Below are 14,876 nucleotides of genomic sequence, written 5' to 3'. Positions count from 1 at the left end.
AGAACTTAATAATAAGTTGGAGCAAGAGGCACTTTGAGCCTGATCAGCCATTCAATATGATCGTCACGGATTTTCAACTTACGTTCCATTTTCTTATCTGCTCTCAACCTTAAATATATTCAATGATGCAGCATCTACAAACATCTGGAATGGACAATTCTAAAGATTTAGAATTCTGCGTGAAGAAACATTTCCTTATCTCAGTTCTAAATGATCAACATCTTGAAACTGTGTCCACATTCTAGATTTTCAGCCATATAATCTTTGAGTATCTACTGGTCAAGTCCTTTTAGTATCTGGTGCATTTGAATGAAGTTACCCCTCATTCTTCTAATCTCCAGAAAATGAAGACCCCAATATACTCAGCATCTCATCGTTGGAGAACTTTCTCATCCCCAACACCAATTTTTGAATCTTTATTGTACTACCTCCAATATAAAAGCATCTTCCCCTAAATATGGGAACCAAAACTGTACAGTACTCCAGATGCAGTCTCACCAAAGCCCTTTACAATTGGAGCAAAATTTCTGTATTCATATACTCCAATCTCCTTGCAATAAAGATCAACATAGAATCTACTGGGTTAGTTGTTTGCTGTATTGCATGTTAAAGTTGTGCTCCTTATACAGGTAATTTCCCTCTTAAATTAACATTTGCAAATTTTGTACGTTTTCAAAAATATTCTGCTTTTCCATCATGTGTAAAGTTAACAACCCATATCATGTTCCTTCAGCCAGCTTGTTGCAGTCACAACTTCAGTGTTTTCCTTAAGGCTAGCATTCCTGTTAGCTTTGCCTCATCAGCAAACTTAGGTATGTAACTGTCTGTTGCCAAAGTCAATACTATTGTATGCAAACAGGCACAGCCAGCATTCACCATTGCTATATTCTACTCGTAAAAGCCTGCCAACTTGAACGTTTTCCTATTCATTCTGTTTCCTGTCAGTTAAGCAATCCTCCATCCATACTGATATATTAACCCCCAACTACATAAACCCTTATTTTGTGTATTGAAGTTTAATGTGGCACCATATCAAATGCCTTTTCGAAATGCAAATATATGCATCTAAGGATTCACTTTTATCAACCCCACCAGTTACATCCTCAAAATCTGTCAAATACAAATCTCCTTTCATAAAACTATGTTGATTGGTCTGAGCACACAGTGCTTTTGTAAGCACATTGTTACAACTTCAGCATTTCCTGACAATAGATGTAGGGCTAACCAGCCTATAGTTCCCTTTCTTTTTTTTGTGTAGCTGTTACATTTAATTTCCAATCAACTGAGACCATTCTATAATCCAAGGAATTTTGAAAAATCCTAACCAACTCATTCACTATCTCTACAGCTATCTTGTAGAACCCTAGAATACAGAGGATAGGGTCTAGGGGATTAGATTACAATTGCAAGTTTCTCCAGTAGTTCTTCCACACTCTTATTAACCATTAGATCACCCTCTATTTCTGTTTTTAAATTTGGCTCCCAACTCGAAGTCAAAATAACATTTGTTCGTTGTCTCTCACATGTATTTCCTTATTCCACATGGCAATCTCTCCTCTTTCTGCCTCAAGCGACCTATTCTTCTTGTCTGTATATGCTTGCAAGAGCTCTTAAAATTTGATTTAATATTCCTGGCTACAGGAGAATTCGAAAGGAGATTAAAAATATGGCTCTCTTGTCTGGATCACACTTCTTAAACTTCACTCAGAAGGAGTGAAGCAGTGAAGTTTAAGAAGTGTGATCCAGACAAGAGAGCCATATTTCTTACAATTCACTCCAATTATCCTGGAGCAGAGGTGTAACAGGTCAGAATTCTAAAAGGTATATCCTTGGACTCAACCCTGCAATGTGTGTACAGGCATAATGGACCAGACTCATGATCAACATAGTTGATTCTTAATTGTCTTATGAAATGGTTTGCAAATCTACTCAGTTGTATCAAATCATAACAACAGTTTAAGGCAACAGCTCAACATCACCTCATTATCTAGGCAATTAGAATCCACAAAAATGAAGTCTGTGTGTGCAGTAAAACACTTACATACAAAGAATGAACTTTTAAAGAAGATCGCTGAAGCAAGTTATGGAAAAACAAAGTATGGGGGTAGCAAAGGTGTGCATAAAGGATGCAATGATACCATAATTAAAATAAGAGCAAACATGGAAAATATTGCAGTCATATTGAGAACAGAAGACAGTTTAAATCTCAGGTACCGGCTGAACATAATGCAAAGAACGTGCACCTTCTGTCTTTGTTCAAAGAATGTCCAGAGAAGGGGTTTCAACAGCAAGTACAATGTTCTGATAACTGCCAAAACATGAGTCTTGTCAATTTTCTCAATCATCCATATCAAGCAGCCCTCCTGAATGTCACTTATTTTAGAGTCCATTTACCATCAAGACTGCTGATTTTCCTTTGATCAGACTAAGATAGCTCAGCATTTGTTCCTTTACTAAGTTCTGTGAAGCACTGCCTATGGGAAGAGCACTGCATTGATAAAGTTAATGACTACTCAGTTGGAGGATAACCCATTGCTGGTGGTGTACCTGTTTTACTTGGACAGTAGGAAAGCAACCACAAAAACACAGCATAAGAGGTTGCTGAGGTTACCATAGTGTTGTGATAAAAAAATGTGAGAACCAGTTCCATAATTTAAAATTAAGTTTGATAAATCTACTAAAATGCCTTTAATTTATTAAAAATATCAGTTAAAGAATTTCCTATCAACTCCAAATATGATCAATGATGACATATTTAATATCCAGAAATGTCACAAGAACTGAAAGCTGGCCCTAATGGAATGAAAAAGGAAAACAATTCTACTGAATGCAGACAGTTATGCAGTGATCCTTGGGGTAATATGTCATAACTTTTTATTGGCTAAAGAATCAAAGGTGACATGTGACAAGAGGTCATAACTAGAAATGGTGACGGAGGCTGACACAACCATGCCTTTCAAAAGGGAACAAAAGGAGGAAAAAATGCATTGTTAAGGGAAAAGGGTTAGTCACTGGAATGGCAGATTGCTTGTAGAGGACTGAGATAGATGCAACTGAGCAAGTGGCTTCCTTTTATTCTGTAACCACACTATGATTTGGGAAGGTAGTAACAACATATTTTCATCAGCTTGTGCAGTTCCTAGAAATTCCTCTGTACAAAGAAAAGATGCACCTGAAAATCAGAAAGGTGTGACCAGAATAAAAACCACTTTTCAGAATATAATTGAAATCTACATCGTGTATCAATTAATGGGATGGAAAAAATAATATTTTTACCTTTTCAGCTTGTCTCTCTGGAGTTCTATAAAATCACAATCAAACTGAGAAATTATTTTATCCACAACATTAAATTCTGTGCTCTCCGCAAATTTCCTATGATGTTCACTTTTCAGATGCTGGAAAAGAGTACAGAAGAATTAATGTGAAAGCAAGGTAATGCAGAGAATAAGAGTTGGAAAGAAAATGTGGTGTGCTTTATGCCATTAAAGGAGAAAAGGGGAGAAAGAAGAAAGGAAAACATCTGGCCAAGGGCAGGAGAAATTAAGTGATAAAGTGTGTTCGTTGCCTGCTGCAGTGTTCCACTGAACCTCAACACAAAAGCAAGGAACAGCGAATTTAACAATTCCAAATCAGAAACACTGCCCCGTATTTTACATTTTTTTTGCCATGAATTTGACTGATGTTTCATGATCTTGCTTTCAGGCAGAGCTGTACATTGTTCTGCCACTCACACTCACTCTGGACAAAAGCTTTTTTCTTTGCCACAACAATGATGGCTCCCTGCCTTTTTTGCCATCTCACCTTAACATTACACCTTTAACACAATGTATATTCAAAGATTAAATTTGAGCTACTTAGGTTTTCTGGCTCCCTCCAGTGGCCTTATTTAATATGAACAAATGACTAGTTTAAACAGGTACTTGGTGGTTTTATGTATCAAATTACCCAAAAGGTCACAAGGGATTTTGATATAATGGTATCCATAACCATAGTAGCAATTCTGCTTTTTACTATGCCACTTTTGACATGGTCACAGGATGATGGTTAAAGCAATTCTCTGTTTTTATCCCTGTTCATCTGACTTTTAAAGTGCTCACTTTCCTTTTTCAGAATTAGTTAACTAGAATTATTTAATCTGTTGATCCTAAACTATTATAACACCTCTACATCGTGCAAGCTATGCAAAAATAATGAACACAGTTGGAAATTAAAACTTACAATTTTTAAATCTTCATACTTCATCATGCAGCATTCACAGTAACCCTTCTTTTTCTTCTCTTTCAAAGTTTCTGTGATTTTTGCATCCATTTTGCCATTCTTTTCACTGCATGCTATTCTGTGGCATTTACTTCTGCTTCCAAAGAGATAAATAGAAAAGGAAGCATGACAGTTTGTGTTTATTTTCAAATAATAGCATTTTTAAAACATTGTTTTTATATTTTTGACATACTCTGGCAATTAGTTAAATGATGGATATATCCAAACACTTCAAGTTATAGAAATTATACAAAGTTGAATGCTCAACAGTCACTTCAAAAGATTAACCCCAAGAACACTTCCTGACATCTAATTGAGACCATTTTCTTAAATTTGATTACTTACATATTGTTAGTGTCACATTTTGGTATCGCATTGCATACAGTTTTGGTCTCCCCAAAGATATACTTGTCACAAGAGATTCACCAAACTCATACCTGGGATAGAGAAATTAAGTAGACCTGTTCTATATTCTATGGACTTTAAAAGGATGAAAGGTGATCTCAAAAATACAAAGTTGTTATAGGGTAAATGCAGGGAGACTGTTTTCCTTGATTGGGGAAAGGCAGTCTAGAACATGGTCTCAGATTAAAGGACAGGCCATTGAAATCCTCCTGATTTTAGTTTTCATTCTCTTAAGAGGTTGGTGAATATTGGTAATTCTTTTATCCTAGAAGACAGGGGAGGCCCAGTCATTAAGTATGGTGGATTTCTAAACATTAAAAACAAAGGGAAAACAGCAGAGAAAATAAGAGCAGGAATAGGCCATTCAGCCCTTCAAGCCTGCTCTGCCATTCAATACAATCACAGCTAAGCACCCAACTCAGTACCCTGTCTCTGCTTTCACAAAATCATAAAATCCCCACAGTGCAGATTTGGCCCATCAGGTCTGCACAGATCCTCCAAAGAGCATCCCACCTAGATACATCCCATCCCTGTAACCCCACATTTACTATGGCCAATCAACCTCACCTGCAGATCAGTGGACACCACAGAGCAATTGAGCACAGCTAATTCACATAACCTGTACATCTTTAGACAATGGGAGGAAAACAAAACATCTGGTGAAAATACAGACAGAAACAGGGAATGTGCAAACTCCAGAGACAGTAGCACAAGGTTAGAATCGAACCTGGCGCTGTGACACAGCAGGACTAACCACTATGCCACCATTCCCCTTTAGCTTTAAGAGCTATATATATCTCCTTTTTGAAAACAAGCTTCAACTGCTTTCTGTGGCAGAGAATTCCAAAATTTCACCATTCTCTGGGTGAAAAGAATGATGGCCTAAATGGCCTGTCCTATATCCCTAGATATCAGGAATATCCTGCGTTTACCCAGTGAATCTGATTAGAATTTTACAGGGTTCTATGAGATGTGCCCCTGACTCTTCTCAACTCCAGTCTATCTTCATATATCAGCTGTCATCACATCTATCAGTCTGGTAAATATTTGTTACGCTCTCTCCCAAAGCCAGAACATCCTTCCGCAGATAAGGAGACTAAAACTGTAAGCAGTACTCAAAGTCTGGTCTCATCAACACCCTTATACAATTAGGGGAAGCCATCCCTGCTCCTGTACACGAACTCTCTCACTATGAATGCCTACATACCATTTGTCATCTTCACTGCCTGCTGCACCTGCATGCTTACTTTCAAAAACTGAAGAAAAACTAGGTTACGTTGCACCTTCCCCAGAATATCAATCTCACTGAAGTACGGAGCTAGTCTGAAATGATGAATTGCCTGTTTCTGCTCATATTTCATAGAATGTCATGCACTTATTAATAAGGGCACTTATCACAACCTCATCTTTAGTGTAAAACAATTAAAAAAAAAGGGATGTGGGTTTCACTGGCAATGCTAGCTTTGTTGCACATCCTTGACTGCTCTTGAATTGAATGGTTTGCTGGGGTATTCCTAGGCCAACAGTCAACTACACTGCTGTGAAACAAAATCACATTTAGGCCAATGACAATATTGCTTGCCTACTTTGCGCACCTCATTCAGCTCACCAACCAGTTATTCTAAAGTTGACAACATAGGGAGGTCAGAAAGCGACAAATCACTAGGGTCAGGGCAGAAGAATCATTTTTGTTTTCCAAATTCCAGTTCAGTTAAATCGGCAATAACTGTAAACCACTTATTGAGCTTGTATAATATTTAGTTATTTATTCAATATTCAGTAAAAACTATGTTATGGTTTACAGCCTAAGCAACAGACAGAGGGAATATTTTTTCATCCATGTTTCCAATTTGTGACATGTAAATATCATTAAGCTTAAAAAATGTTTTTTCTTCCTTCCGGGTTCACTATTAACTGGATTCTCCTAATTCAAACACACATAAACGGTAGATTACTGATGCATAGGTAGAAAACTAAAACAAAATCATAACAACAAACATTTTTGATTATATGTTAATAAACAAGCTGAAATGTTATTGTTACTGTGTTTTTCAATTAACTGAAAACAACAAGGTGAATTACCTAGCCCTTCCTTTATTCTGCTTATCATTGGTCTTGCTTTTCTTGTCCATATCAAAAGGACTCCAGGGGTTTGAACCAAGGTAGTTGATCTCTGGGTAGTAATCTAATTGTACATACAATGGTCTGTAATGACTGAATAAAACAGAAATTTCAAATAATTAAGAAAATGATAAGTTTACTATCTTAACCTTTAGCAGCTGATGGTAGATCAAGGATCTTTAAAATCCCTTTTTACACAAAAAGCAAATAGAGCGCAGACTGTCCAAAGACCATTGATCAGACCCAATTTACTTGCCTCTATTTCAACCTCCACAGAGCAGAGAAAGTGGAGGGGAAAATAATGGGTACTTAAATTTATGATTAGATTTATAATTTAGAGCTATGGTTAGATTCTCTTTTGTTAGAGATGGTCATTGCTTGGCACTTTGTGTGCCATGAATATTACTTGCCACTTCTAAACCCAAGCCTGAATATTGTCCATTTCTTGCTGCGTTTGGACATGGACTACTTCAGTATCTGAGGTGTTGTGACTGGTGTTGAACATTAAGCAGTTATCAAATATCCCTACCTCTGACTATACAATGACACAAAGGTCAATGATGAACCAGTTGATTATGGTTGGGTCCAAAGCACCACTCTGGGAACTCCTGCAGCGACATCCTGGAGTTGAGATGCCTGACCTCAGACTACTACAACCATATCTATTTGTGCTAGATATGCTGCATCAGCAGTTTTCCCTGATTCTATTGACTCTAGTTTTGGTAAGGGTCATTAATCAAATGATCAAATGAACCTTCATATCATACTCACCTCCCCTCAAGCATTCAGCTCTTTTGTCCATGCTTGAACAAAGGCTGTAGTGAGGTCAGGAGGTGAGTGGCAGATTCCAAAATAAGTGTCAGTGGTTTTTGCTATCATGATGATGATGATACCTTTCTTCACTTTACTAATGATTGAGTGCAGACTGGTGGACCAGTAACTGGCCAGGTTGGATTTATCCCGCTTTTTGTGCACAGGACATATTTTCCACATTGCCAGACAGATGCCAGTGTTGCAGCTATACTGGATCAGCTCGACAAGGGGCTCAGCAAGTTCTGGAGCACAAGTCTTCAGGATTATTACCAGAATGGTTTTAAAGCTTCCAACCCATGACATTCTCTGCCACCAGAAGATTGTCAATGGCAACTCAAGTCTTGGACTAATCTCTGGAAAAAACCTTAACATTTAAAAAATTGTGCTCAAAGTTCTACATGGTTCAGCACAGGAGCTGACCAGAAAGAATAGTGCATGCAATGTTTTAAAACTTTATATTTCAAATATGAACAGTGGCTCAATGGGTAGCATTCCTGCCTGTGCCAGAAGGTTACAGACAACTCCCAGGACTGTTCCCATGGGTACCCAGTTGCATCCAAATTTCCACGAGGTTTTATCCAAATGAAGCCATATTTTTAAGATTTGGAGGACCTGCATTTGTTCATTACGGGTCAGGTGTGCAGACTTCACATTCCTCCGACACCATGAAAATAAAGGTCAATGGTTTTAGATTCAGTGATATCGGGAATGTTTCTTCCAAGTATATTTCATATGCAGTAAAATTCAAGTTATCCAACACCATACTAATCAAAATGTATCACAAGCCCGAATCACCAATATCCTTCATAAAAACGTGCATTCACCAATATTCAGTACAAATGGCATAAACAAAATAAACATCCAGAAGAATCAAAGAAAGGAACGTGAAATTCAATGCAAAATAAATTATTAGATAGTAACAAGTCTTGCTATCTTAAAACTTCAGTCTCAGTCAGGAATTAACTGAATTGGGATGCCAAACAAACATTCTAAACAATTCTAAGAGTGCAAATCGCATACACTTTGTATTTCTTACTCTCTGTGAGGTGATATTCTAGTTTAAAACTGTTTATTTGTATTCTCTACATTTATGTTTCTTTAGCCAAGAGGATGTGTTGCTGAAGTTCCCATAAGATATTGTTAGAATGAGTTCTTACATTGCATTAGCACTGAAAATTTCAACGGATTGCCGTTTAAGCATCAAGCTTAAGGAAACAGTAGAGACTGCTATCTAGAATGATTTGGAGGGGCCGGTGTCGGACTGGAGTGGACAAAGTTAAAAATCACACATCAGGTTATAGTCCAACAGGTTTATTTGGAATCAACAGTTTTCAAAGCACTGCTTCATCAGATGGTTATGCCTGATGAACTGCCTGACGAAGCAGCATTTCGAAAGCCAGTGATTCCCAATAAACCTGTTGGAGTAGAACCCGGTGCTGTGATTTTAACACTATCTAGAATGAATTTGCAAACATCGGTCTCACTAACCTTTTTCTCCTTTGCTTTGTGTATCTGTCAGAAAACAGTCCAGGGGTATTTTTGTCTCTTAATGGCAGAAAGTTGGTCTTTAACTTGATAGATAATCGTGCCATCAGTCAAAGTATTTTAGCAGGAATGCAGCTAACTTGTTTTCTTTCCCCCAAACATCGCTTAACTCTATTGTCTACAACCATCAGTTCTTCCTTTCAAAGGTATTCAAAAGCATCACCACAAATGTTAATGCACATATCTTTCACCTCTGCAAATTTTGTTGTTGTGGTATTAACATCCAAGACCAGCATTTTTGATTTACACCCACAGTGGTTGCAGAAAACAAAAAAATTTACTTTAAAAGATGTTATTAATTTTTTATCTTAGATGGCTATTGTAGCATTGTTTACTCTGTTATTACGTGAACTATTTGTTAGAATTTACAAACAGAAATTCTCTTGAGGGTTAAATTCACTCAGTAAATTGCTTCACTAAACTGAAACACATTTCAAACTATTAATGCGATGTCAATCTGATATTGAGAAGAGTGTTTGAATCAGGAACATACTTTAATCGTGATACAATTAGCTTACCGGTTCATTGCTTCGACTTTGATAAAAGGTTTCCTCAGTTTTCCTGCTTTTTAAATTAAAAAACATTTTAGATATACAATACAAATCCACAAAACATTATCCTCAAAGTAATCAAAATTTGAGAATTGGTAAGCAAAATGAATGATCTCTATTTACTTTGATATCATGTTTTTTCTATATTATTTCTGAACTTTTTTTAATGAAAAACAGTTTTCTAACACTTTCTCCTGAATGTGTAAGCAATTGTCTCAAACATCAGTTTAAATTGATAGTTTCCACATGTTAAGAAATCTATATACAATGAAATTAAAAAGGAATTAGCATATTAAAATCCATGCAAAATGGGATACCAGATTATCAAACTGCCTAAAAATACTAGTGGACATTCTGGTATGGTGCTTCTGATAAATCAGATAAGAAACTGCTTTCAGAAAAATGGCATACCATCCAATCATGGGTGACCTTTTTTTAATACCAAGTCAATGTGTGGCAGAAATAATAAGTGTCACGAAATATCCTTCAGATCATATACTGATCAGATTCCCAAATTAGTATGTTTTATTACAGGGATTACACTGATTGGCAGTTAGTTTTGGGAAATTAAGTCGAATAAGTAACTGAAAGGAACAATTGGCTATAATGGACAATGTCATGTAGGGTTTAAAGTGAAAGGAGAACAAGGATAAGTCAGTATACCATCTGGTAACAGACAGAGTTCAACAAAATTAAAGAGGAACAACCTAAATTAATTGAGAAGAAAAAACAGATCAATAGTAGCAAAGTAGTATAGTTTATTCACAATCACAGCCACTGAACTGGTGACAGAAACGTGTACTATACAGATGTATTGCCAATATAATGTTGAGAAGGTAGCAGATGTCAGCTTTCAATTCTTGACTAGCTCTCCAAAAGCACTGCTCAGAGTTGGAGGGTGTAATACATCATAGAAAGGAGTGGTACACAATGGGATGCCACTGACTAACAGACACTGAATATGATAAAAATAGTTCTCATTACAAGGCATTTTGAGATTGTATTTCACACTTTATTCATTATTTTGCAAAAACTATGAATGAATGGAATTTATTTTAAGTTTGTTTCTTTCTTTTTAAAAAATATAGTATTAATGTCAAGGTTACCAAGCAAGATTGTTCACAGGATGCACTAATTGGAAATGCCTGCTGTTATGGGGAAGGGAAGAGGTACTGGAGATGGCAAGTGGGATTTAGTGAGTACCTTGTGCCTCTGTGTTTTTTTTTACACATTCATTAAGTCCTTAGCTGGAAGTTTTTCCATTTTTTTTCCCTCAGGAAAATTTTACTCATACCCTAATGTCCTCAAGTCCCTTATCAATTTTCAAATGCTTCCACAATATTGGTCTTTTTGAACTGAACATTCCAACATTTCCTTCCTGCTTTTTAAAACAACCGATTCTTTTCACAGATGTGCACATCACTGACTGGGGGAGCATTTTCTGTCCATCTCAAACTGCTTTGAGGTGGTGATGAGCCACCTTCTTGTACAGCTACAGTTGGTCAATGTAGCACAGGTATATCCACAATCCTATTTGGAACAGTTTCAGTGAAGGAAAAGCAATATAGTTCCAAGTCAGGATAGTGTGTGTCTTGAAGGGAAACATGAACATGGTAGCATTCCCTTGTATCTGCTGCCCTCGTCCTTCTAGGTGGTAAAGTCACAGATTTAGTATTTGCTGGCAAAAGAGCCTTAGTGAGTGGTGTACAATCTTTTCAGTCCTTACAATTTTGTATTAAACTGCTTCTTCAATAATACTCACCACCCATTTCTCCTTCCATCCTGATAAAGAATTATGCATCTAGCCTATGCAAGAAGTGTTGGGAGTAAAATACGTACCTTTTGTTCTATGACTATTAGATTGGGTAGTTCGATTAGACTTGGCCTAAATAAAAACAAAACATTCGATAAATTTTGCTCTTCAAAGCAAAACAAAGAAGCAATTCATTTATTGTCCATATTCAACATATTTGGATGAACATGGCTTGCCTGTTATACTGGTTGCAAAATTAGAAATGAACATGCATTTCAAACTTCAAGTTCTCAAACTTGTGATACTAAGCCTTGGCAATTGAATTCTGGATTCAGTCATCAGTGAAAAAACAGCTGGAAGCAGTCCTTTCAATCTCTTTAAGTTCACTAGTAAATATACTCATGTGTAAACAAGGTGGAGATGCCTGAAGTTGCATTTTCTATTTGACACTGCAATCTTAACACACTGCATTACTTTGTCATAATCTTTTCTTGCCTTTCACACCATTATTAAGTGAGAAAACAAAATAGAAAATCTTCTAATAAAAGCAAAATATTGCAGACACTAGAAATCTGAAACTTTTCCACAAAATGCTCTAATCAAGGCTAACCATCCAAGCGTGCAAAGTATTGTTGCCTTCTTACCCCATTGATTGTCGCAACAGAGTTTGTGGTTACAAATGACTCCTTCTTTCTTGAAATATAAGTTTTCACATCTAAAATTAATGTTAAGGTCTCATAAATCAAAAATAAACTCAAATAGCAAAATTGGAATCTAACTATGGAAAGATTGCATGATTTAGGCCTCTGTTATAACGTCAGGTTTCATTAAATGCATTTTTAATTTCATGAACTCTGGTCAGAAAACTGATATGGTGCAACAGAATTACTATATGTGCCCACGTGTAGCACACTCCATGTACCTCATTTTGTAGTGAACGAAGATAACAGAAGTTTAGTTTGTACAACTGTCAGAAGGAGCCAACCTGATGGTCACAGTGAAATCATTCGCTAATTTTTTTAAGCAAGAATTAGAGGAGGATAGGCATTCAGAAACACAACTATGCCAAGAATTAGTCTGGAAATGCACCGATCATACATTTCATTCAAACCTTTACAATCCATACACGACACTTATCATCAAAAATATTATGGTAGTAGAATTTAGAATTCTTAATGAATAACTGAGTTGAACATTTAAAAATCTTGCTGGTTGGGATAAAGTCACCAATAATCTTCTATCCAGGCAGTTCTCATTTTTATAGCAATAATCTCACATTGAATTTACATTTCAACTCATATCAACCACTGCAAAACAAAATGTAATGAAAGGATATCATCTACATATAGTATTCGCACTCCCCAAGCGAGAGCATTTGAAAGGATGTTGTTTCCAGGAACAAATTCCTGTATTGAGGGGCAGAAGAAAGGAAGGATATGGATTTGGAAGAAGCAAAAAGTGTAAACATCTATCACAAATATTTCATAAAATGGTACAACAAAAATAAATACTACAAACATTTATGAATTTTAATTAAATAAGATACAACATATTGTTGAAACAATGTCTCAAATATTTACTAGATATGTGCAATAGCAACACCTTTTCAGTATAAATTGGAATCACCCCTCAGACAAAAGCTACCTCTAAACAAACATCAGAATTCATCTCAAATACATACAATGAAATGACTAGATACTGTTTACAAAATCAATATTTATATTGACTATAAGTAATTTTTGTTTTGATCTTAATTATTTGTTGTACAGTTCTCCCACACTTCACAATGACAGCTGTGTTGATATTATGGTTTTAAGACATGTATTTTGTCTCTTTTTTTAAGAAATGAAGAAAGGTTTTTTACAGAGGTGATGGGTCGTCAGCTCCAAAGCCAATAAAGTAAACAGTTGGGTTTTCAAAACAAAAAATGTTGGAACAATGGAAGCAACCTTAATGGATGGGGTCAACTACTACTGAATCAGGATTTTTAGTTTTTGCTTTCAGGAGCAGTTGCTGGGGCCTAGAACCAGCGTTTGGAATTTCTCCCTGCTACATCTGCCAGAGGAAGTGGTGAAGGCTGTTTTAATTACAACATTTAAAAGGCATCCAGGTGGGTACACAAAAGAGAAGAGTGTAAGGAGATACATACCAAATGCTGGCAAATGAACTACATTAATTTAGGATATCTGATTGGTATGGACGAAGTGGACCAAAGGGTCTGTTTCTGTGTTATGCAACTCTATGTGTCTCTCTGTTTTCTCTTGATGTTTTTCCTCCTGTACTATAGAATTGCACGAGACAATCTATTTTACTAAATTTGCCTTTGCCAAAGGTGTGTTTGTGGATTGTTACTACATTGTAACAGTTTCAGTTTAGTAGTTAAATAATCTAGTATTCTGTTAAGTTTTCCAACAGAATTAAGTTATTTCAATTTCTTCTTTGTTTTGTTGCATTTTAACGACAGTGTATGACTACAGGCTGGTAGTTTGACCAAATTGTACCCCAAGCGAACGCCTGGAACTTGCCTTTAAAATAAGAAGATAGTCTAGACCCTAAACGTTTCCTAATATATTTTAAGGAGTTCGGTCCGGTTCATAACAAAGCAAAGAAGAAAGAAGTATGTGGGCAGCAAGGGGAAAGGAGGGAGATAGTAGAGAACGGCGTTGGGGGGGCGGGGGGGAGAAGGACGATGGTTGGTGTAATGACTTTGTATGGACAAGAACAAGATTGTTCAAAAACAGATGGGTCTGAATGTCTGCATCAAGGAATCATGTAATTTTTTAATGACGTGTGAAATATGAATACATCTAGGGCACTTGAGATGGGTGGAATTGTTAGACACAAATGGAGAGAAACATTTCCCTTTGTTACAGCTTCTTTTGCCATTAAGACTGTGGGCTAATCTATTTATATCAAATCCCCAGTGATCTTAGTATTACAGTATTCAATTAAAATTTAATACATGCAATACCTGGATGAAGTCCATGCTTACAACAGGACATGACCTTGCTGATTATGTGAAGTGAAGGCAAAGACTAGAATCACAAATTATTTACTAATGTGACCTCCCATTTTAAGTCACCACTACATTCTCATGGGAAACTGCAGATGGGGAACAATTACTACTTTGCCAGTGAAACCCACATCTCAAATATATATTTAAAAAAAAGAATTGTTGAAAATTAACAGATCCCTAAATGCCAGAAAAAAAAATAACATTCAGGCTCTCCATATTCCCTGAAGGATAGTGAGGTTTCTCACCCTACCTCCCCCAACACACACTTCACAACCATTGCTTCTCATCCCACCATACATACAGCCCCTTTTTTTCTTGTCCCACAGACACAGTAGCTTCTCTTCCCTGTATCTATGCTAGATCTGTAAGGCAGGGGGGGGGGAACTACTTAGTTTTAGGAGCATACGTTTATTCA

General features: G+C 36.5%; 1 protein-coding gene across 5 annotated transcripts in view; it reads right to left on the bottom strand.

The window, feature by feature from the left end:
* Nucleotides 1–14,876, bottom strand: part of dbf4 (DBF4-CDC7 kinase regulatory subunit) — a 41,866-nt gene that overhangs the window by 2,138 nt on the left and 24,852 nt on the right. For 3 of the 5 annotated variants that reach the window (XM_087987347.1, XM_087987346.1, XM_087987350.1), the window contains 7 exons: nucleotides 12,783–12,851; nucleotides 12,090–12,161; nucleotides 11,532–11,577; nucleotides 9,660–9,705; nucleotides 6,745–6,876; nucleotides 4,219–4,354; nucleotides 3,277–3,395 (listed from right to left, as the gene is read on the bottom strand). In XM_087987347.1, the coding sequence (XP_087843473.1) occupies nucleotides 3,277–3,395; nucleotides 4,219–4,354; nucleotides 6,745–6,876; nucleotides 9,660–9,705; nucleotides 11,532–11,577; nucleotides 12,090–12,161; nucleotides 12,783–12,851 (620 nt within the window). The remainder of the gene's footprint in view (nucleotides 1–3,276; nucleotides 3,396–4,218; nucleotides 4,355–6,744; nucleotides 6,877–9,659; nucleotides 9,706–11,531; nucleotides 11,578–12,089; nucleotides 12,162–12,782; nucleotides 12,852–14,876) is intronic. The other 2 variants (XM_087987348.1, XM_087987349.1) reach the window with 2 other exon arrangements.

This window comes from Chiloscyllium plagiosum, unplaced genomic scaffold, assembly GCF_037043375.1.
Source record: "Chiloscyllium plagiosum isolate Xiang-an unplaced genomic scaffold, Cpla_swu_hap1 HiC_scaffold_5, whole genome shotgun sequence".
NCBI lineage: Eukaryota > Metazoa > Chordata > Chondrichthyes > Orectolobiformes > Hemiscylliidae > Chiloscyllium > Chiloscyllium plagiosum.
This window is presented reverse-complemented; position numbering and strand designations above follow the sequence as displayed.